Raw genomic sequence first — 23,651 nt, 5'->3', positions numbered from 1 at the left:
AAAGATGCAGCTTTTATCCTCAGAAAAAAAGTCTGTGTGTCTTTCTTGCCACCTCTGCATCTTGTCCCCAGTCTCTCTGACCTGCAGAAGGCTTGCCCTCTGAACTTAACTCTTAGTTGTAGCAAAGTGTCTTGATGTATCAGTGAAGGAAGGCTGAGCAGGCTGCAGGCTGCTGCAGGTTGAGTCCCTACATGTAGGAGGCCCTGATGCAGACAGGTAAGGCCGGGCGTGGAGTCCGAAGGGAGGAGATTGTGTCACAGAGGTGGCATGTACGAATAGACTCTGCAGGTTGGACTTTAGCAAGGGCCTTGTCTCATACAGATGTATTGCATACATCTGCAGACACAGCACTCTTGAGGTGAAAGGCCAGAAGTTAAGGTCAGCCTGGGCCACATGAGACCCTGTGTTTGTTGTTTTAATAGAATAACAAGAATCTGGAATCAAGCAAGCCTAAGGTCTAGTTATCCCAGGCTCTGAAGTTTCACCATGATCACTACACTCCCTTTACTCATCTGTGAAAAGAACAGGGAGTCTGAGGAGGACAGATCACGAATGAAGGCCAAACATTGACCCTTTTTCTTTTTTTCTTTTTGTCGGGGGTCTCATGCTCCAGACAGCTATAGGCATACTCGGGCCATCTTCCATCTTCCTCCCAGCATTCTCTCCTGGGGTTGATGTCTACTCCCCTGATACCACCTCATCCTTTTTTTTTTTTTTTTTTTTAAGATTTTATTTATTTATTTATTTATTTATTGTTGTTTTGTTTTGTTTTACAGGAGGGAGAGGGAACTGGGAAAGATTTTATTTTTAATTACACATTTATGTGCACATTTGTACCCATGGAAACCAGAGGCACAGGCTCCCTCTGTAGCTCAGGTTACAGATGTTTATGAGTGGGTACTGGGAATTGAACCTGCCTTTTGCCGTGGTCTTCCATCTAATTCAAACCTATTCACCCTTTGAGAAATCAGGCTGTGACAAAGGCCTCTCTCATGACAGGGTGGGCTATCTGTAGCAGGTGAGTCAGACTGAGTTCTCTCTGAACCTACCCAGTGTGTAGACTGTCACCTCAGGGACAAATCCAGTCTGGGTCCTGAGCAAAACCAGTCAGTACATCTCAGGATGATGGTGCAGAATGACCAGTGCAGAACATGGCTATCCAACACAGCACAGTCACGACAGGACACGGAGCCACGGCTAGACTGCTTCTCCAAAATGGCTAGATGACCAGTTTCAAGAGTTTCTAACTGGGGCCGGATGCACGCCCTTAACACCAGCATTCAGGAGACAGAAGCTGAATCTGGGTTTGAGGCAACCTGGTCTACATAAAAATTAAAGATCCTGTCTCCAAAAAAAAAAAAAAAAAAAAAAAAAACAAGGCCAGGTGTTGGTGGCACACACCTTTAATCCCAGCACTCAGGAGGCAGAAGCAGGCAGATCTCTCTGAGTTTGAAGCCATCCTGGTCTACAGAGTGAGTTCTGGGACAGGCTCCAAAACAATAGAGAAACTCTGTCTCGAAAAACAAAAACAAAACAAAACAAAAAACCCAAAAAAAGCAACCACACACAACAAAAAGTGTGTGACTGGGAAAAACAGAGGCTCAAACTTGATATAAAGACAGTGAGCTGAGTAGTTACATAGCTGACCCAAGAGGGAATGGAAATGTTAGGTCCAACCCAAGCTAGGTTCTCCAGAAGCATGAACTCAGGCAGGATCCCAGAGCCAAGCTATTGTCTGATCCTGTATCTGGAAGCAAGTAGCCCCTTGGGGCGCAGGTCCCTACAAGTAATCCCAACTGTTCTTTCAAGAAAAGAAGTCAGTGTTCCTGACAACCCTGAGGTCAAGGCCACTCACAAGTTACCCAAACCTGCTACCCTGGTCATTTCTCAATTACCTGCCAAAAGTGGGGGCCTGGGGCACTAGCAATGCAGGGTGCTCCAGGAGGCATGAGGCCCTTGGTCTGTTTTAGGCAGAGGTAGGTAGCTCTGTTCACACCTAGTGTCCACGAGGATGCCCACTCACAGCTGCTCCACAACTCTACCACTTGCCTGGGTAGACACAGGGGTCAGTCCAGTTTTCCAGTGTGCTGAGGGTGCAGCGTGGAGTGTGCCAGCTTAGAACTCAAGCTGCCCAGTCCTCAGGCATGGCCCGAGGGCAGAGCTGGGCCCCAGAAGACCAGGCTGTACATTCGCTGCACAGCAGTAAAACCGGGCCTCCTCTCTGCTCCATGGCCAGGACTGGCTTCAGTTAGGGTCCAGGGTGACACCAGGGAAGGCTCAATTATCCCTCTCCTGCTTGATGCTCTCAATGGGAAGAGGCAGCAGAGTACTGGGTGACTGGTCAGGCGAAGGCATGTCCTGACGCTCCTCCTTCACACACACAGCAATAACTGGCGGGAGAGAGGGCAGTGGGGGAACAGAGTGAGTGTGAGCTGTGACAGTCTGGGGGTGGGTGGGATGGCAGGCTAGGTAAGGGAGCTGGTCTCCCTGGGTGGGGGGAACCTTTGGGGGTAGTGGGGAGCCTGAGTGACCACCTTCACGTTCCTCCTCACCACCCCAGAAGCGGCAACAGGGAAGGCCCCAGACTGCAGGCACAGCCAGTGAGATGACTCGGCAGATAAGCCTGAGGCTGATGGCTGGGACTCATACAGCGAGAGAGAACCAACCCCTGTACATTGTCCTGTAATGGCCACATGTGTGCTGTGCTGCACTCCAGCAATCCCCCCAATACACAGGAATAAAAGTTTAAAAAGAAAACAGGCCCCAGACATACCCTAGCCAGAAAGACTGTGCCAGAAATCTGCACCGGCCAAACTGCCACCCACTTTAGTGAGCATGTGGGAAGTTAGAAGTGGGGGGGGGGGAGCAGGAGCCAGGACACTGGCTGGAGAGATTCTGCCCAATTCAGAGTTGCTTGGGGGTTAGGAGGCTTTCCAGTTCCAGAGATTAGGAGCTGTTTGGTGCCTGAAAATCCCCCTTAAATTCAACTCTATTCGTTTGTGCCAGGTAGAAAGAACAGCAAAGAGGCCACATCTGAGAATGGAACAGCCTGACCCTGCCTCACCCCAGCCCAGCAGCTCTTACTGTCATCAGAAACAGGCTCCGATGAGACCCCCAAAGCTTGCAGGTCATCCTCCAGTAAGGGCTTCTTGGAGCCCTGTCTGATGGGTCGAGTCTTGGCAGACGGGATCCTTTTTCCTATGAATAAAAACAAAACAAACCCAGTGTTGGTGAAGCAAGCAGTGTGTCACAGGGCATATGGATCTAGACTCCAATTCTCAATACCCCTTACTGGCAGGTGCCTGAGGTCAAAGCCGTTGTGGCTGCTAGTTTTCTTTCTTTTTTATTTGAGACAAGGTATCTCTGTGTAGCCTTGGCTGTCTTAAACTCATTCTGTAGACCAGGCTGGCCTCAAACTCAAGAGATCCTCCTGTCTCAGCCTCCAAGTGCCGAGAATAAAGGCGTGTGCCACAACTGCCTGGATAGATTTCTTTTCTGATGTTTGATTTAATTGTAAAAGGGCACAATCGGGTCCCTATTTAAACAGCATAGTTTCAATCTAGATGTCACTCCTACCCAGGGACCTAGTCCCTGCTTTGACTTTGTCTCCCTGCAGACAGACCTTCCTCTTTTCCCTCTGCCTGGCGACATTTGTGGAATCACCTTTTACAGCCTATAGTTTAGGATGGCTTTGTTACCTGTCCTTCTCTGTCCCCTCCTCTTGCAGCCTCATCATGATCTACGAAGGGTGGCTCCCTACAGCCAGGTGGAGACTGTCCCACTCAGCTGCTCCAGGATGTGAGGGAAGAGCATTAGGGGCCAGGGCTCCTTTCTCTGTGTCTTTCCTCAGAACCCAAGAGTGACAGGTGCCTTGGGCAGCAGCAGGGACAGGAACCCCCCTTTTATTCTTCCCCTCCATCCCTCCCTCAAATCTCAGCCTGTTTCCTCAGTACACTCCATCCCTGTACGTGCTCAAATCCCCTAAGGCACAGGGTTCCCTGGGGCAAGTCCCAGGAAGAGGGAAGGCTGGGCCACAGAGGGGCCTACGCATGGCAGTACCCAGAAATCAGTGCTTGGTGCGGTGGGGCTTCACTTACTTTTCTTCCCAAACTGTTTCTTTTTCTTCTTTGTAGCCTCTTTGCCCTTCAGAGGTGTGTTTGGTTCTAATGTTTGATAGAACAAAAGAGATGAGAAGAGAGTTTTGGAAGGACACAGGACACTTCCTAAAAGACCCTTGGCCCTCATATATGGGTACCCAAACAGAGAAGCTAGAGTTGAGCATGGAGAACAAGGTGGGGGAGGGTCTGGACACACAAGGGCCCGACCTATGACACAGTGAGCAAGATGAAGAAAGGTGTTCTGCAGGCCGGGAGAGGGGGATACAGAGGTCAGGAGGGGGTAAGAGACAGAGCACGCACTGTGCTCACAAGAATGGTTCTCAGTCCGTAGGTTGCCACCCCTGTGGGTGTTGAATGGCCCTTTCACAGGGGTTGCCTAAGACCACCAGAAAACAGATGTTTACATTATAATTTATAACAGCAAAATTAGAGTTAAGTAGTAAGAAAAATATTTTTTTTTGGTTGGGGGTCACCACATGAGGACCTGTATTAAAGGGTCATAGCATTAGGAAGGTCAAGAACTACTGGCCTACAGAAACCTGGAGACGTCTCAGTCTCATGCCAGAGGACTACGCTGGGCATTGGGAGCAGCAGTTGGCAGGAAGGAAAAAGATAGATGTAGAAAATTCAAGAGCTCTCAGTGCTGCCCTGAGCCCACACACACACCACTGACCTGCAGACACAGGTGGCTGGAGCTGGTAGCCGGTGAGTTCACACCAGCCCACAGGGTAGATGTCTGGGGACTCACAGTCCACCCACTGATCGTACTCGTTATCCCAGCCATCAAAGTGAATGCTGAGGAGCCGATGCACCACTCTCTTCACAGTGGCCACACAGATGAGCCTGGGCTCCATCAAGTCCACAGCCTCTAGCTTCATGCCCACCTTGAATCCATGGTTGGGGCAGTCCTGGTTGGGGGAAGAAGGCAGTGGCCTAGCTGGCCAGTACTAGGCCTGAGTGGGCTCACCAGGAGGCAAAGAACTGCTGATACAACAACTCGGAGTGGGGCGGGGGGAGGTCCCTTCAGACAGACTCTCACCGCTCTTTCAAGGGCCAGCCCCTCTGTGGAGAAGGGACTGCTCTACACTGTGGCTGATCCCTAGCAGTAAAGACTTGAAAAGATGGGGTTGAAACTGCCACTACTGCTGTCAATGAGCTGAGCCAGTCCCCAGGCTGCTGTAGACTCCCTGATTCAGCACAGGAGTCTCCTCACCATGTTAAAGAGTCTTGCTGGAGCTGCCTTCGACTTAGTCTTCTCCAAGTAGGTATCCCAGTCAAAAGGCTGTGTCTCATACCCTAGAGGGCAGACATTAGATGAAGAGAGGAAGAAGCAGAAAGTAGGAAGTGGGTCAAGGGGCAGACAGCACACTTCGGAGCCCCTGTAGCTGGCTGACCCGGCCTAGTCGGTAGCTGTCCTCCTCCCCAGGATGACATCTTGTTGCACAGGTCATGTACTGCCTCAAGACACACGGGAGTCCTGTTCATAAGCCACCACACAGCAGCTATGAGGCTGGTAGCTGTAGAGGCCCATCATCTCTCTTCTTACCTTTTGGGGGTATGAGCTCGATGTCATTCTTTTGGCAGAAGGTAGCTGGGAAAATGGCATGGGAGGAGGCATGGTAGCAGAACCAGTCTGAGCCATCTGTGGAGGGTCCCCCATCCACACAGATCATCAGGTAACCATCCAAGAGTACCTAGAGGAGGTGCCAGCCAGATGTCTCAAAAGGTAAAAACACTTGCTATACCTCAACAAGTCACATAGTTAGAAGGACAGGCCAACTACCACAAATTGTCCTCTGACTTCCATGCACATGCACATAAAATAAATGTAATTAAAAAAAAAAAAAAGCCCTAGAGGCAGGTAAACAGAAATAGACAGCATTGTAAGGCAGCTATGATTGGACATGAGGCAGGTGGATCCAACTGGATGGTTGAATTCTGCCTTCCACCAAATACCCCCAGATGTTTAGCACCCAGAACTCAGGAATATGCATTTGTGGGATAACGCACGCATCCTTTCCACTGGATGGCCAACCCATGCTGCTGGGTCTGCACCTGCCTTACCACTACCAGGCTCTCAGCATGCAGTGAGCATATGGCTGGGCATGGAGCAGTGGCCTCAGGCTGCAGCAATGAGGAAGTTAGGAGCAAGGAGTTTGGCTGAGGCTTTGGGCATGCAAAGGAGATGCAAGTGGCAGGAAGGCCTGCATGAGGGGACAGTATGGAGCCCATACCTGACACGGGACAAGGCTTAGATGTTTAGTATATCTCAAGCCCTAACGGAGGGTCTGAATAGAAAACAGGAACGTTCTCCCTCTACCACATACAAGTTAAGTACAACTTGAGCAGCCAGTGTCAGAGCCCCAAGAGCCTGATAGAAGGGGTGAAGCTCTGTGCCATCCAACCCTCAGATAGCCATCCTGGAGGCAGGAGAGTGGCCTAGGCTCACCTTGCAGATGGTTGCTACACAGATGTTGCCCAGATTCAGAGGGTCAATGGCTTCTAGTTTCATTCCTTCCTCAAACCAGCCACCTTCTGTGTAGACAGCTCGGACCTTAAAGGAATGAGGCATTTGAGGATTTAGGGGAAAGTAGATGAAGCAGGCTTCCGATGCTACAGGCCTGGGATGGGAATAGAGGGCAAGGGAGAGTCCTACTGGGTGTGATATGCCCACATATAATCCCAGAATTTAGGAGGCTGTAATAAACCAGCCTGGGCTACAATGAAACCTTGCCTCAATCTACGCCTCTAAAAAAGGTTGTCATGTATGTTAAGGACTCTAGAACAACCTTTTACAAAAGAGTCAAGGGACAGCCCCAGAGAGCAACCAAGCTCCTGCAACCTGGGAAGGATATGGTCAAAAGGGAAGTACCCACAGGCTGCACCTCACCTTCTTGAAGAGGTAAGGGACAGCATCACAGTAGATTTTCCGGAAGGTAGGGTGATGGGACATGTCACATCGTCTCTCTTGGGGAGATGGCAGAGAAGAGAGGAAGAAAAGGAGGTTGATCACAGCCAATGGTTGTCACATGCTTCCCCCAGAATTGTGGGGCCAGGCAGGCCAGCTGTGTTCTCAGCCGTGCCCCAGCCCCCGACCATACATAGGAAAGCAGACAAGCCCAGCCAGAGGGCCCCGGGAGCAGTCTTGTGGACTATTCAGCATAGGGTATCTGGGCTCTTCCTTGATGGCACCTGAGTTAATTTTTGATTTTGCTATTCACAGATTGAGCTGAGTGACCTCAGTCAAGTCACTGGGCTTTTGTGGCCCTCAGTACTATCACTTGCAGGGCAGTGACAGCAGTCCACCTCACTACACTACTGTGAGTTATAGCAAAGGTATTGCAACTGATCTTTAGGGAGGTTGAGTCTGGAGTCACAGCAGCCAGGGGCTCTACTAACCTGACATCTTGATGCCGTGGCCAACACGCCGTGACCAGCCCACTGGGTGGATCAGGGGACTCCACATGTGGCACCAAAAGTCGTCATCGCTGTCACCATCCTCATAAAGGAGCCGCAGGCGACCCCCAATTACCGTGTCCACCACAGCCATTCGGGTCTGTGACACCTGGGTCTTGTCCACAACCTCTAGGCGCATGCCCTGCCGAAAAGGGTACTTCATACTTTCTACCATCTGCAAGGACATGAAGAAGCATCTGCTTCAATCATCCAGTCCTTACATTCCCACTGCCAGCAAAGCTGAGTGTGGTGGCACACACCTTTAATCCCAGCACTCAGGAGGTAGAGGCTGGTGGATCTCTTGAGTTTGAGGCCAACCTGGTCTACAGAGTGAGTTCCAGGACAGCCAAGGCTACACAGAAAAACCCTGTCTCGAAAAACCAAAGCAAACCAAACAAAGGGCCAGCAAGGGAGAGATGACTCAACAGTTAAGAACACTTGTCCCTCCTGAGGATCCAGATTTGGTTCCCAACACTGATATGGCAGCTCACAAGCTTCTGTAACTCCAGCTCCTGGGGATTCAATGCCCTCTTCTGGCCTTCAAGGGCACTGCATGCACACAACACACATACATGCAGGCAAAACACCCATACACATAAAATAAAAAAAAAAAGTTTTTTTTTTTTTTTTTTTTTAATGGAGGGAAGACAGGGAATGGCAATGGGATCTCAGATACACTGAGCTTGCCTGTCTTGCCTGGGGCCCAATTCCTCAGAGCAGCAGAGGGCAGGCCTTCAGTTCTCAATGCCCGTTTCTCACCAGATCAATTAGTTAGGATGATGGGAATCCCAGAGTCTATTTCAGAGCAAGCAAACTCAAATGACCTATAAGCAGACTGAATTCTGGTGTCCACTGGACCTGTCACAGCTCTGCACTGATCCCTGGGCACCTCACACAACTTTGTGAAAGATTTGTGTGCAGCAGGAGTGATGGCTGTAATCCTAGCACACATGAGGGAGAGGCCTATCTGAGATCAGTGAACCCAAGGACAACCAAGACTATGTGGAGGGACTTTCTTTTAAAAAAAATAATGCTGGAGTTGGGCGTTGGTGGCACACTCCTTCAATACTGCACTAGGGAGGCAGAGGCAGGCGGATTTCTGTGAGTTTGAGGCCAGCCTGGTCTACAGAGTGAGTTCCACAACATGGGCTACAAAGATAAACCCTGTATTTGAGGTGGAAAAGAAAGAAAAAAGCTAGTTTGGAGTTAGAATTGGGGCAGGGTTTTGTTTTTGTCTTTCTGGGAGAATAAAAGCATCCAACTAAGGAATCTAAAGACCACTGAACAAATAAGACATCTGAAGAAGACAACAAAAGATCAGGGAAAATGTCCCAAGAAAATGAGTAAACTGGCATAACGGCATAACACATTTCCATAGAAAAAAAATTTCACAAATCTTCCAAAATGTGCCAAATGGTGGCAGCACACGCCTTTAATCCTAGCACTTGGGAGGCAGAGGCAGGTGGATCTCAATGAATTCAAGGCCAGCCTGGTCTACAGAATTAGTTCTAGGACGACTGGGGCTATACAGAGAAACCCTGCCTCAAAAAACAAAACAAAAACAAAAAATCTTCCCAAATGTTTGTTTCTGCTGTTCTCTATAGATGTATAAGGTAAATGGTCTTTTTAAAATCCCAACTCAATTAAAAACTAAAGCTAGCTTTGGAGTTGGACCGTGGCTCTCTCCTCCAAACCCAGGAATGCTGTTAGAGAAAAAAAATCCAAAGTCTCTGTCTTTTGTCAGAAGAGCCACCTGGTATAGGACAGATGAAAACAAAACTTAAGGGACTATTATATTGTCATTAATATCATAATCCTTTGGTTTTATTCTGACTCTTTAAAATTTTTCTCAAGGCATAAATATTATCTCAAAATTATAAGATTAATATATACAGCAACCAAGGTATCTGCATCTAGGATGTGGTATAGAGCTTTTCTAGGGTAAGGACAAAGCTGGCTTAAGAGCAGCTGCAGCCAAGCCTGTTGATGTGGAGGCAAAGCAGGACTGTTTCTAAAACACACCAGAAGGGGGCGATCTCAGAGGTTACAGAGCAGCAAAGAGAAGAGCTAGCCCACATCCTGCCACCAACCATGGATGACAACGGATCATTTAGGAAAGTGACAGATCTGGGCTTGACTGTCATCTGCCATGACACAGGTCTGGGTTTGCAAGCCTTAGGCCATTTTTTTCTACCTGGCCTTCTCTAACACATCCCTTCCAAAGCTCACAATCCAACCACACCTGGCTGTCTTCCTGTTTAGCATTATCACAGGGAAGCTGAAGCTATGATGGACTGATTTCTTTCTACACTCTTAGCTCAGCGTCAGGCACAGTTAGTCTGTTTTTTCAGGAAATGTACACACACCTGACCTGGCTGGAGAGTCATTTGTTTCAAAACATTACTGTATGCTGGGTGAGGTGGCAGAGGCAGGAGGATTGGAAATTCAAGGTTAGGCTTGCCAGACTGTTCAGTGTATAAAGGGAAGCCAATGCCCAGGATCCAGACAGTAGTCTTCACTTCTACCCATGAACTGTAAATAAACTTCAAAAATTCAAGGACATCCTCACCCAGATAGAAAGTTTGAGGAAGGCTTGGCCTATCTGAGACTGTCTCAAAAAACAAAACAAACAACCACCACCCACATACTATGTACTTTCTATACTGTAAGCAAAGGGCCAGGCCTGGAGTGTCCTCTACCAGCCCATCCCATTCTGTCCTACCACCCTCATTTTCAGAGGTGCTTGGTGAAGTAACAGCCTGGTGCTTCCATTGGAAAAGCCTAAGCGTGGTCTCTGACAAAGACCAGCTCTTCTAGTCTCTGAGGCAGTGACCTCCCAATGAGCCTGTCTAAAACTCTTGTATCCTATCTCACAACAACTTATTCCTCCTTCAGTTATCATCTAGCTCCAGTCAGGGGCTAGCAGTCTTGTTCTACCTGCTGTCCCTTTCCAAGTGCAAGGCAAGATGGATTGGGGGCAGTCAATATCTGCTCACAGACTTGTCCATATGAAAAATGTTCATGTTCTTGTGTGAAGAAAAGGGATACCTCCTTGCTACCTGTGGTGGACCACACCACCTGCCACGATCTAATCTGCCTCATCTTAAAACAAGTGCTGAGTGAGTAAGTGGCCAATTGCCCTAATAACTAAATCTGCCAGCTGTGCAAGGGGAAACAGGAGACAAATTTTTACTTTGCTAAATATAGAGTATAGAGAAAGCCCAGTAAGTACAAAAAAAAAAAAAAAAAAAAAAAAAAATCGTCACTACTTTGAGGGGAAAAAAAAAAAAAAAAAAAAAAAAAAGCCAAGGCATGCTAAGCTCATTTGAGCACAACTTGGGGCAGGTCAGTTTCCTCCTGCTAGCTAGGAGGCACAGTTTTCTACCCACACCTAGTGCCTCGAATGTGATGGCCCCAATTTCCACTCCATCTTTATGTTTCAAAGTTGACTTCCATACCATCTGAGCTCTGCCCATGCAGATACAATCCAAAAGCCAGTCTTGGGGAAGCCTGGTCAACTGAGAGTTCTGGCAGCAAGTGCTCCACTCCATATGACCTGCATCCTGCTTGGAAGCCTCCCAAGTCTCACGAGGAACCCTCAACTGGCTCACCCAGGATCGGTCTCAAACAGCTCACTCTGTCTACCGAGGTGGAAGAGACCGTGTTCTGTAGAGCCTGGGATCCTTCTGAATGGTTACTTTTAATGATCTAAGGTTGTGTTTTTGAAACAGGATCTCATTGTATAGTCCTGGCTTGCTTAGAACCTGCTATGTAGACCATGCTAGCCTCAAATTCAGAGATCCATCTTCCTCTACCTTTCAAGTGCTGGGATTAAAGGCATGTGCCACCATGTTCAGCCAAACTAACCTACTTTCTAGATTGAAATGATATTCCATACAGATGGTTGAATAGCCCCAGTTTAGATGGCAACTATTTTTATCATTATTTGTGTGCATGACTCTTACTTCTCCCACCAGGTTAGAAAATCTAGGCTGTATGTATGTATGTATGTATGTATGTATGTATGTATGTATGTATGTGTATACACACACACACACACACACACACACACACACACACACACTTTTTTTTTTTGCATTCCCATAGTACTTTACTTTTTGTTTTTTATAATTTTTGAGACAGGGTTTCTCTGTGGCTTTGAAGCCTGTCCTGGAACTAGCTCTTACAGACCAGGCTGGTCTTGGAACTCCCAAGTGCTGGGACTAAAGGTGTGTGCCACCAACGCCCGGCTTATAATTTATTTTTATTTTATGTACATTGGTATATTGCCTGCATGTATGTCTGTGTGAGGGTGTTGGATCCCATGGAACTGGAGTTACAGACAGTTGTGAGCTGCCATGTGGTTGCTGAGAATTGAACCCAAGGCCTCTGAAGAGCAGCCTGTGCTCTTAACTGCTCCAGCCCCAGTGCTTTGGTTTCTGATTTATTTTTATTATGTTTATCTGTATGCCATATGTGTGTGGTTCTGTGGAGGCCAGAAGAGGGTGCTGGATCCTCCAGAGCAGGAGTTGCAGACAGATCTGAGCTGCCTTATGTAGTTCTGGGAAATGAACTTAGGTCCTCTGGAGGCCCAGCAGGTACTTTTAACCACTGAGCCATCTCTCTAGCCCCATCCCCTTCTTTTTAAGACAGTATCTCGGCTGGGTGGTGATGTCACATGCCATTAATCCCAGCACTTGTGAGGCTGAAGCAGGTGGACTGCTACTGGGCAAGTTCCAGGAAAGCCATGACTACACAGAGAGAAACCCTGTCTTGAAAAACAAAATAAAACACAGGGCAATCATGGCACACACCTTTAATCCCAGCACTTGAGAGGCAGGAGGATCTATTTAGTTCGAAGTCAGCCTGGTCCAAAAAGCTAGTTCTAGGACAGCTAAGGCCACACACGCACGCACGCGCGCACACACACACACACACACACACACAGATCCATTTGCCACTAGCCTCCACCTCTCAAGTGGCTAGAGGGGTGGGGGAGAGGGAGTGAGGATGGGGAGGGAGGAGGAAGAAGGGGGAGAGGAAGGAGGAGGGGGAGCAAGGGGAGGGAGGAGGAGGGGGAGCAGGGGGAGGAAGGAGGAGGGGGAAAAGCTGAGAACAGAGCCAGACCTTGATGTGAAAATCTGCAGGAAGCGTCCTGGAGCCCACCAGCCGCTTCATGAGGTAGCTCTTCCAGTCGGTACACTTGATGTGGATGGCTGCAGAGACACCAGCACGAGCTGCTAACACAGACTGACCACACCTTCACCAACCCCAAGGTCAGCTGGAGGGACGGAACTGTTCAGTTCCACCACTTCAGGGCAGTAATGAGTTCACCTTATAAACTCAGCCTAAACAGACACTGACTCAGGCATACACATTAAATAAATATATATATATATATCTGCATATACAAAAACAACAACAGGCTCTACAAATCCAACTACCCAGGAACTTCTAGGCTGTGTAGGGGAAGGAACAAAGGGAACTGGCATGGGGGGCTTTCTCATTAACTCACTCCGTGGAGGCACCAGGATCTTGCTGTTAATGGCACACCACCCAATGGGGTGGACATCCACGGTCCCCAGGTTACACCAGAAGTCATGACTCGCATCGTTTTCAAAGCCTTCATATCGGAGCAACACTCGGTACCCTGAAAGGAAGAACAAGGGGACCTGTGAGGGGGAAGAGATGGGAAAGGCACATTCTCAGGCTCTCTTCCTCTAGTAGCAGTCAGACTCCCTGTGCTAGAAACTTCTTCCAGACAAGCGGGGTCCCTGTAGTGAGATATCCACTGTGTCTGCACCTGTTGCACCGACCACACCTATTGGGGGTAGGGACAGGTGCAGACATGACCTAGGAGAACTATGTCTGGGGTAGGGGACCCCACAGATCTCTCTTGCTTCCTGGACGGGGACTAAGGGCATCTGGAGGCATCCTTGGGACTGGAACCTGATGGCAATCATCTGTGTCTATTATAAGTTATTTCTCCCTGAATAATAAACATCTATTCAGCCTGTTTTCCCCAATCCTTTTTTTTTTTTTTTTTTTTTTTTTTTTTTTTTTCCTATGATAGGGTCCCTGATACCCAAACAAAACAAAATCCAGGCCACATACTTAGAAAGCATTCTGGTCTGGTTACTTCCTCTATACCCTCATCATCCCCAGAATAAACCTTAGAAATCAAAATGAAACAATACCCTAGTTTTCGAGTTTGCCTAGTTCTGTGCTCTCATCTAAGGAAGGAGAACCTCCAAGCAGGGGGAGAAAGCTGGAAAGCAAGGCTTTGGTTTACAAAGCCCATTTCACCCTATGATAACACCCACCCACTAGACAAATTCCAGACCCTGCCCTGACTAGAGAGAGGAAGACCAACCAGCTGCCTGGATGACAGAGGCGATCCAGTACACCCGGCTGGGGAGCACAGCATCACTGTTGAGGACTTCTACCTTCATCCCCTTCACGACATCTTCCCACTGGTCATAGAGGGGTACCTGTGTGGTAATGACAGCATTGAAGGGCTGAGAGGAGCTGCCTCAGGCCTCAGCCATCGTGTCCTTTGACCTTAACGTCACACATCATGCACTGTGCAGAAGACTAGGAATAAAGAGGTAAACAAGGCATGTCCATTGTCCAGAAACATGGGATGGCAAGGTGCCGTCAGGCAGAACCATGGGTGAGGGTCAGAGGCACAGACTTGAATTTTCATCATTACAGGGCCAGCTCCTAACTCTAACAGTATAGACAGCCTCTGCATCCTGACCTGTCATTCTGCCAGTTGTACAGTCTAGCACAGAGACTACCCCCTTTAACATCATTCAACCTGAGCTTACACACAGAACTGGCAGAATGCACACACACATCCCAGCCCTTCCCTACTGGGCAGCTTCCAGCTACCCTCCAAGTGCCTAACCCTAGATTTGCTGCCAATGAGAAGTTGCTCCCCTTTGGATCTTCTTTCAGTATCAGACTCAGTCTAAGCTACACAGGCAAAAATCCATCTGCCAAGGCAGGCAGGCCCACAGAGGCTGGGGGGCAGCATGCAATGGCTCCAGGTACACAGGCAAACTTTTATTTTTATTTATTTTTGTTGTTTTGTTTTTTGAGACAGGGTTTCTTTGTGTAACAGTCCTGGCTGTCCTGGAACTTGATTTGTAAACCGAGCTGGTCTTGAACTCACACAGATCCACCTGCCTCTACCCCCAATTGCTAGGATTAAAGGCATGTGTGCCCCACTCACTAGCAACTAAGAGAAGGACATAGTAGGACCTAGGACCAACTTGTCATAGTTCATAGTTCAAGACAAGTGGACAATCCAGGAAGGTCAGGCAGCTGGCTTACTATGTTCAAAAGAAAGCATCAGGAGGCCTCTTACACATTAGGAAACAGGACTGAAAGACTAAAGAAACTGGGCTTGAGTCATGCAGTGATGGCGCATGCCTTTTTTTGATCCCAGCACTCAGGAGGCAGAGGCAGGTGGATCTCTGTGAGTTCAAGGCCAGCCTGGTCTACAGAGTGAGTTCCAGGACAGGCTACACGGAGAAACCCTGACTCAAAAAACCAAAAAACGGGGCTTGATGGCTTATACCTGTGTGCCAGCACTTTTGAGACTAAGGCAGGAAGACTGCTCTCAGGCTGGTCTGAGCTATAATGTGAGACTGTCTTGAATTAAAACAAAAGACACAAAAATGAAAGACAAGACTGGCAGTGCTGGCACATGCTGTAATCCCAGGATTGAGATGCACAGGCAAGTGCCTGCGCCAGCCTGGTCTACAAAGTAAGTTCCAGGGCAGCCAGAGCTACACAGAGAAACCCTGTCTGGAAAAGCCAAACAAACACATAAATAAATAATGAGAGGACAAAAGATCTGCTGTATCACTGCAGACTAGCACAACGAACAGCTGCTGAGCACTATCATGTTCTTGGCCTCAAGCTCATCCAAATCATCCACACAGGGCCTTGATCCTTTATTCTTCAGGAAGAACCAGGAGGGCGTGCCCCAGTGGAGTGTTTGGTACTGGAAAGGTCCTTAGACAAGGGCTAAGGGCGCAGCTTGATGATATGAAGTGCATGCATTCCCTAGTGGCATGGTAACACATGCTTGTCATTCCAGCAGTTGGGAGATGGAGGCAGGAAGACCAGAAGTTCAAGGCTGTCCTCAGCTATATAGGAAGTTAGAGGCCAGTCTGGGATATATGAAATCCTGCCAAAACAAAACAATTCAGGGCTGGAGATATGGCTTAGTGATGAAGAGCACTGGTTGCTCTCGCAGAGGACCAGAGTTTAGTTCCCTGCACCTACATGGCAGCTTACAACCATCCAAAGAATTCTACTTCTGGAGGATCTGATGTCCTCTTTTTTGTTTGTTTGATTTTTCAAGGCCAGGTTTCTCTATGTAGCCGTGACTGTCCTGGAACTTACTCTGTAAACCAGGGTGGTCTTGAACTCACAGAGATCTGCCTGCCACTGTCTCCTGAGTGTTGGGATTAAAGGTATGTGCCACCAATGTCTGGCAAAAACAATTTTTAATGGGGGAAAAACATCAAAAATGAAAAAAAGACCACCCCCTGAACTCAAAGCAAAATTCAATGTGTAAATAGTAGTAGACACTTCAGAAAGCAGGGGCAGTGTGTATGGTGCAAGACAATCTTTCTAAAAGTAACAGGGTCTCACCTGGTGGCGATGCAGCCTTTAATCCCAGTACTTGGGAGGCCCAGGCAGGTGGATCACAGAGAGTTTGAGGTCAGCCTAATCTACATAGAGAGTTTCAGGACAGCCAGGACTGTTACACACAGAAATCCTGTCTCAAAACAAACAAACAAAACAAAACAGGTTCTCACTATTTAGCTCTGGCTGTCCTGGACACTATATATACCAGGCTAGCCATAAACTCAAGAGATTCACCTGCTTCTGCCTCTCAAGTGCTGGGATTAAAGGTGTGCACCATTACACCTGGAATATATTGTATAAGCATATTGGTGCTTTGTCTGTACCCCAGAAGAGGGCACAGGAACTCATGGGAATAGAGTGCTAGAATTGAACTCAGGACTCCTGGAAGAGTAGCCAGTGCTCTCAACAGTTGAGTCATCTCTCCAGCCCTACAACACAAAGGAGAATTTCTGGGGAATGGCCACTATTCTCAGGGATGCTGTCCGGCCTGGTGGAGCTCAAATGAAGTGTCTGGGTAGCGATGAGGCAGGCAGTCTGCGATGTCCTCTGGCTAGCCCTGGTTGTCTCTCCCTCATTGCCAGGGTACTCACGTGTTTAAAGCAGCTGACAGGAGCAGCCTTGTAACTGTGGTCCTTCAGGAACTTCCCCCAGTCAAACCCTAAGACCAGAGCTGCAGAACACATGGGAAGAGTTGAAGCCGGTATCTATAGCAGCCATGTTAGATCATTAACCTGGAGGCTCCATTGGGCTCTAGGAACAAGTCCTTTTATTACCACCAATGGCCATCAGCATCTGTACTGGCCTGTCCTTGGGGTTCTGACAGTATATGTCCTCAGCTGCAGCCACTAAGAGCACCCCCTGTGCACATTCACTATGCTCCCTTTTAAAAGGGCCCTGCCCACCTCCCATCCTTCTCTTTGTCTGTTACCCCCTCCTCCTCTTTCATTTGTCCTCTCTCATGCCGGTACTATCTCCAGAGGCTGGTCTCCCCTCTTTCCCTTTACCCCTTTATGATCTCTTTCCCTAATTAAAAACAAACAAACAAACAAACAAAAACCCCTCTGCTTAAACCTTGTTACATATGTCTTTCTCATGCAGCTTTTTTCTTAAATTACATTAATCAGGTTTGCGAAGCCAAGAGGCATTTCTCTCTTCCTTCATGCCTCACAGAAAGATGGGATTAAGTCAGATCTCACAGGGTTAAATTCTGAGACAGATGCTAAGAGAAATGAAGCAGCTAACTTTTGGCTTCTGGGTGGTCTCAGAACCAGGGAATCGAGAGCCACTGCAAGAAAGATAATTTCCTCAAAAGCCAGATGGCGACAGTTCATGGTAGGCCTAAATCCTCAAACTTTCCAGCAGGCCATCTTTTCCAGTTCTTTTTCCTAGACAAGGCCATCCTCTGCCATGATCTCCCACTCCAGGATTCTGTCTCACCATCCTGTCCTGTAGGTGTCCCATCTGCTAGCTGTCCTGTCCCCTGGGCGTGGAGGAAGGCTCCAATTTTGGCAGACCAGGCTGCCTTGTGCAGCACTTTGGCTTTCTTGGTGGGCGGCTTTCCCTGGAGGGCAAGAAGAAAATCATACAGGCTGGCAGCTATGCATCAGAATCAGTTTCTGTTTTGCTTGGCTTTTTTGAGATATAGTGGCCTGGAATTTGCAGCTCTCATGCCTCTGCCTCCTAATTGCTGAGATTCCAGGCATGTGCCACCATACCAAAAGAGCAGAGCTTGGTTAGGACTGCTGAGGCCTAGCTTCTGATCTTGGTCCAGATACTTAACTTTCTACAGGCATAGGTGACCCACGCCTTTAATCCCAGCACTTGGGAGGCAGAGACAGGTGAATATCTCTGTGAGTTCAAGGTCAGCCTGGTTTATCAGGCTAGGTCCAAGACAGGCTCAAAAGCAATACAGAGAAAAACCTTGTCTGGAAAAACCAACCAAACAAACAAACAAACCAGATACTTAACTTTCTTTGAGCTTGAGTTTCTTTCATAAAACTGATGATGAACCAGGCAGTGGTGGTGCATGCATTTAATACCAGCAGAAGTAGGCATATGTCTGTGAGTTCAAAGGCAGCCTGGTTTACAGACAGAGAGACCCAGGACACCCACAGAGAAACCTTGTCTCAAAAATAAAATAAAATAAAAACACTGATGAGTGCAAATACTCAGGAGATGGTTCCAGAAGGATGGGATCAGTAGAGCTGCAGATGTGGGAGACACACACATCATTCAGGCCTTTCTCTTCTCAGGAAGCCTCTCCCTAACATTTTCCCTGCAGTCCTCTCCAAGCTCCCAGCTCCCTGGAGATCTATAGCAGAGTGGCTGCAGAGCAGCCAGAAACTCTCTAAACCCACCAACATTTTGTACATATGCAAATGTCCTGGAGAGTCTGCTCCAGAACATTCTTGAGAGCTTTCATTAGGGCTCACAGAAAGCTCACTCATACAAGATAATTAAGCAATAATGACAAAGACCAGGAGTCCATCTAATACACTAGCTAAGCAGAGCACACCTGCAGTGAGATCTGGCCTTAAAGCAGTGCTTCTTAACCTGTGGGTCCCAACCCCTTGGGAGGAGGTGTGCCAAGCAACTTTTTCGCAGAGGTCAAATATCAGATATTTACATTATGATTCATAACAGTATCAAAATTACAGTTATGAAATAGCAACAAAATAATTTTATGGTTGGTGTCACCACATGAGGAACTGACCGGGCCTTGGCGGTGCATGACTTTAATCCCAGTACTCGGGAGGCAGAGACAGGCAGATCTCTGTGAGTGAGTTCAAGGTCTGCCTGGTCAACAGAGGTAGTTCTACACCAGTCAGCACTACACAGAGAAACCCTGTCTCAAAAAAATAAAACAAAACAAAGCAAAAAGGGAAAAAATTGGGGGGGCTGAAGAGATGGCTCAGCCAGTTAAGAGCACTGGTTGCTCTTCCAGAGGACCCAAGTTCAATTCCCAACACCCACATGGCAGCTCACAACTGTTTGTAACTTGAGTTCCAAGGGATCTGACACCTTCACACCAATGCACATAAAGTTCAATAAATTATTTTAAAAAAAAGAACAGTTTAAAAAACAAACAAACAAAACAACAGGGAGAACTGTATTAAAGGTTGTAGCATTAGGAGAGTTGAAACCATTACCTTAAAGTCCCCGTAAATTTTTGAGCCTTTTAAAATATGAATTGTTGAGCCAGGTGGTGGAGGCTCACAACTTTAATTCCAGCACTTGGGAGGCAGAGGCAGGGTGATTTCTGTGAGTTCGATGCCTGCCTGTTCTACAGAGTGAGTTCCAAGACATCTAGGACTACACACAGAAGAACCCTGTCTCAAAAAAAAAAAAAAAAAAAAAAAAAAAAAGGAATTGCTGGGTGTGTAGGGCATACCTTTAATCCTAGGTCAGACAGAGCTGCATGGTGTGACCCTGTCTCAACAATAAAATAAGGGAAGAATAAATAAATAAATAAATAAAATAAGGGGCTGGGGCAGTGGTGGCACATGCCTTTAATGCCAGCACTCAGAAGGCAGAGGCAGGCAGATCTCTGGGAGTTCAAGGCCAGCCTGGTCTACAAAGCCAGTTCCAAGATACAAAGAAATCCTGTCTCAAAAAAAAAAAGAACAAATAAACAAACAAACAAAATAGGGGTCTGATAAGATGGCTCACTGGTTGAAAGTACTGGCTGCTTTTCCAGAGGATCCAGGTTTAGTTCCTAGCACCTACACAATGGCTTACAACTGCCTCCAAGTCCCAGGACACCTGAGAGCCTCTTTTGGTAAGAGAAGGGAGGAGGAAGGAAGGGAGGGAGGGAGGAAGGGAGGGAAGAGGGGAGGAAGAAAGGAAGAAAGGAAAGAAGGAAAGAAGAAAGGAAGGGAAAGAAAGAGAGACAGAGGAAGGAAGGAAGGCAGGAAGGAAGGAATAGGTAGGTGGTACATTTTAAGGCAAGCTCTCATGTACCTCAGATGACTACCAGAAATGAGTTCCCCAAACTGACTAAGCCTCCAATCATGTTATGACTGGCTCAGCATCTGGGACCCCAAGAAGTGTGTGAGTGGCTGCTCTCACCTGTAGTCTAGCCAAGATACTGGCTTTCTTGGAGTTGGAGGAGTAGCTCCTGGAACATGAGACGCTGCAAAACCTCTTGGTCTTGGAGAAGAAGGCATCCCTTGTGCCCACGATACCACACATCTCACAGACCGCTGGAAAGAGACCTTAGCATGTGATTCCCTGTCATAATTACTTTTAAGCCAATCAAAACCAAAGGCTCCTTAGATTTCAGGTCACTGCAACTATGTGAGTGTTAGGTTTTTAAGGCTGACAGAATGAGAGGAGAAGGTGGTGGACAATGCATGGAGTTCTACATGCTGTCTGCAAATTTGTAGGTTCAATAGACCCTCTTCCATCAGCATCTCTAGCAGCTGGTACTACAAGTGTGTGCTGCTCCATCTATGCTCCTAAGACGATATGTGGTTTCCCTTGGCTCTGTATCAAGAGCCAGTGCTAAGGGGCTGGAAATTCACATGAACACCTACAGAAACTGGCCAACAAGTTTTAGAGTGAGGGAAGTGACAAGAGAAAAGGTGCTGAAGTCACTTAACATTTGCAGTCTTCATTCTCTGGACAAGCTGCATTTGCCTGACCACACTAGGTCACTGGAAGAGTGGCCTTTCCACAGTGCTATGGCCTGGGCTCCACTGGTACTGCATCCCAGACGATAAATCTGCAGCCACAGTCACGAACCAGCCCCTGGACCAGCTAGTGAATCCCTAGTGATTCCTGCTAGTTCTCAAGATCTCAGATTTTGAGAAGGGCTAGAAGATAGGAGGGAAAAAGATGGAGAAAGTGGGGAAGGGAGAAGCCAAACTGATTGGAAGGAAACCTGAGGGCAAATATGAAGGAAGGAGAGGTGCTGTCCACAGAGTGAGTGGAGCCTGCCGCTTTCCAAGGACATTTTGTTCACACTCTGGAAGCCCTCACACAGGGTCTATCAGCCATCCAAGAACCACCTCTTCAAAGTCTACTGGCTTCCAGAAGATCCTAGGCCACTAGCTCCTGCCCTCTGTCCTGAAGGTCATTAGCCTGTACATTCCTCTACAACTTGCCAGCTTGCAGCCCATACGCTCTCTGTACTCACATCACTGAGGGTCTCATCATCTTCACAACACACTTAGGGACTATCAGGTTACTCACACTAAAGTAATGGCATCTAACAAGTGCTGAACAGACATCAGGTGTCGGAGAATTATACTTTGGAATTATACCACAGGAGAGGAAATGACCCTCGAGGACAGTCTCTGAGATAGCTATATGGCTCTGCCCACATTGCCTGTGTCCATCCATCCCCGATTCCACCACAGCCCTGACTCCTCTCCATCTAAGGACACTGTGAAGGCACCTGGCTCAGAACCACTTCCATCCAAGGAGCGGGTCTTCCCAGGGCTAAGCAAAGGCAGAGGTGATGTGGGTAGCTCCCCTGCTTCCCGATCTTCATTTTCTGCTTCACTTGACTCCTCCAGATAGGAGCTGCTCTCACTGCATGCACTGCTGTTGTAACTCCGGAAGCTATCATAGCCCCCAAAGAGTTCCAAGTCATCCTCCTCCTCTTCTTCCATTGGCTCTGAAGATGGCGTCTCCTAGGTGAAGAATGACATTGCTTGGCTTGGGAAGAAAATTTGCAAACCTGTTAATCCACCCAATATGATTCGGGATTTGAACTTTAGTCCTATGAAAGAGCTCTTACCGCTGAGCCACCTCTTCAGCTCCCTACAGGATGATATTTTAATATGGACAATATAGAATACGGATGGAGTTACATCTGCATAAACCTACCATAAACTAAAATAATTATAAATTGAGGAGCTGAAGAGATGGTTCAGTGGCTAGGACCACTGATTGCTTTTCCAGAGGACCCAAGTTTGGTCAATCATAACCTTCTGTAGCTGAGGTCCCAGAGGATCTCCTGCTTCTTCTGGCCTCTGTGTGCATCAGACATGGCATGGTGCAGACATGCATGCAGGCAAAATGTCTATAAAAAAAATCTTTTTAAAGCTGGGTGTTGGTGGCTTACGTACGGAAGCAGAGGCAGGTGGACCTCTGTGAGTTCAAGGCCAGCATGGTCTACAGAGCTAGTTCTAGGACAGCCAGGACTACACAAAAAAAAATCCAATCTCAAAAAAAAAAAAAAATTGTATGTTGAAAATTCATTTAAGACATCTAGGAGGCCAGGTGCTGGGACTAAAGGCGTGCACCACCACTACCTGGTTCAAAACAAAACTCCTGTCATTGCCTAGCCCTGTGTTCCTTGCAGTGTGTTCAGTAAACCTATTGTCTTTGTAAAAGTGGGGGCGGGGTGAGAAAATTGAGACTGGGACTGTCCCCGGTGGGTCTGAGTAAGATGCCATACAGATAGTGACAGTACCACACACAGCTTGCGCCATTTAACCTACGGGGATCTCAGGTTTTTCATCCACGACAGACAGAAAAGTGTTGGCTCACAAAATGTGAGGTATAGATGTGATACTACATAAAGAAACCCATGGTCTAAATAGCATCTCTAGTGCTTCCTAGATGTAATCCACAGCAAGTCAACTCCCACAGTCTCAGCTTCCAAAATGAGGACAATACCACTATTTATTAATATTTGGGGAAGAAGAATTGATAAAACAGTCAGAAGAGTGCTCCATAAATGTTGGCTATTATTACTTCTTGAAAAGGGAAAGAGACTTCAGATGCAAGGTGTACCATGAAAAAGCACAGCAAGGTTTAAGGAACTGACACACTTGGTGCCAACCTCTTGCACTTCCCAGCTGTGTCAGCTTCCTGGGAGAATCCAACAGGCTGTTTTAACCCCTCCCTACAGGAGATGGCTGTGAGTATACTGGGAGACAGGCACGTAGAATTTCCAGCATAGAGAATAACCAATTTCTATTTCCCTTTACTTCCCGCGTGGAAGCGACAGGCCGCACAATCCCTAAAGCACAGGACCACGAAACCAAGAAGACAAAGGAGTGGTGTCAGAGTTTGGAGTCCAGTTCCAATGCCCCTGCAGGGGGAGGCGTCTCCTTCTTCCCCAGACCCGAGCCCACAGCACAACAGGAGCAAAAACGAACCTGAGTGGTCTCCGGTCGGACTAAGATCCTTACCTTAGTTTACCAATCCTGCAACTCTCCACCCCCAAAGGCATCGCTAAAACAGGGCGTCCGCCGAGTGAGGCGTTACGGGCTCCCTTCCCCGGCAGGGCTGAGCCTTTTCCCTCTTACCTCAGTGCCCTGCGGTTTCTCCATGATATTAAATTCAATTTCCTCAACCGTCACCAGGTGAGGGAAGCCATATTGCCCTCGCAATTCACCGAGAGTGTGCTCATTGGCTACCACGCCTGTGCTGCAGACCAATCACATAGTAGGAAAT

At 47.7% G+C, this 23,651-nt stretch overlaps 1 protein-coding gene across 1 annotated transcript; it reads right to left on the bottom strand.

Annotated features, from left to right (window-relative positions):
- Positions 1–1,391: 1,391 nt before the first annotated feature.
- On the bottom strand, positions 1,392–23,651 carry L3mbtl2 (L3MBTL histone methyl-lysine binding protein 2). Its single transcript, XM_051189444.1, has 17 exons — positions 23,504–23,651; positions 21,640–21,877; positions 20,310–20,443; positions 17,679–17,802; positions 16,832–16,911; positions 13,948–14,065; positions 13,090–13,224; positions 12,702–12,790; positions 7,518–7,749; positions 7,009–7,085; positions 6,568–6,672; positions 5,665–5,812; positions 5,332–5,414; positions 4,792–5,026; positions 4,098–4,163; positions 3,085–3,198; positions 1,392–2,390 (listed from the first exon to the last, which is right to left on the bottom strand). The coding sequence occupies exons 1-17, from the start codon at positions 23,525–23,527 to the stop codon at positions 2,278–2,280; spliced, it is 2,115 nt and encodes a 704-aa protein (XP_051045401.1). The 5' UTR covers positions 23,528–23,651; the 3' UTR covers positions 1,392–2,277.

Source organism: Phodopus roborovskii, unplaced genomic scaffold (genome assembly GCF_943737965.1).
Source record: "Phodopus roborovskii unplaced genomic scaffold, PHOROB, whole genome shotgun sequence".
Classification (NCBI taxonomy): Eukaryota; Metazoa; Chordata; class Mammalia; order Rodentia; family Cricetidae; genus Phodopus; species Phodopus roborovskii.
This window is presented reverse-complemented; position numbering and strand designations above follow the sequence as displayed.

Coding starts and splice junctions, on each gene's coding strand:
- L3mbtl2 (XM_051189444.1), bottom strand. CDS start 23,527: ATGGAGAAACCGCAGGGCACTGAG. Junction 7,750..12,701: donor CTGCAGATTTTCACATCAAG/GTCTGGCTCTGT, acceptor ATGTCCTTGCAG/ATGGTAGAAAGTATGAAGTA. Junction 5,027..5,331: donor CAGCAAGACTCTTTAACATG/GTGAGGAGACTC, acceptor TCCCCCAACCAG/GACTGCCCCAACCATGGATT.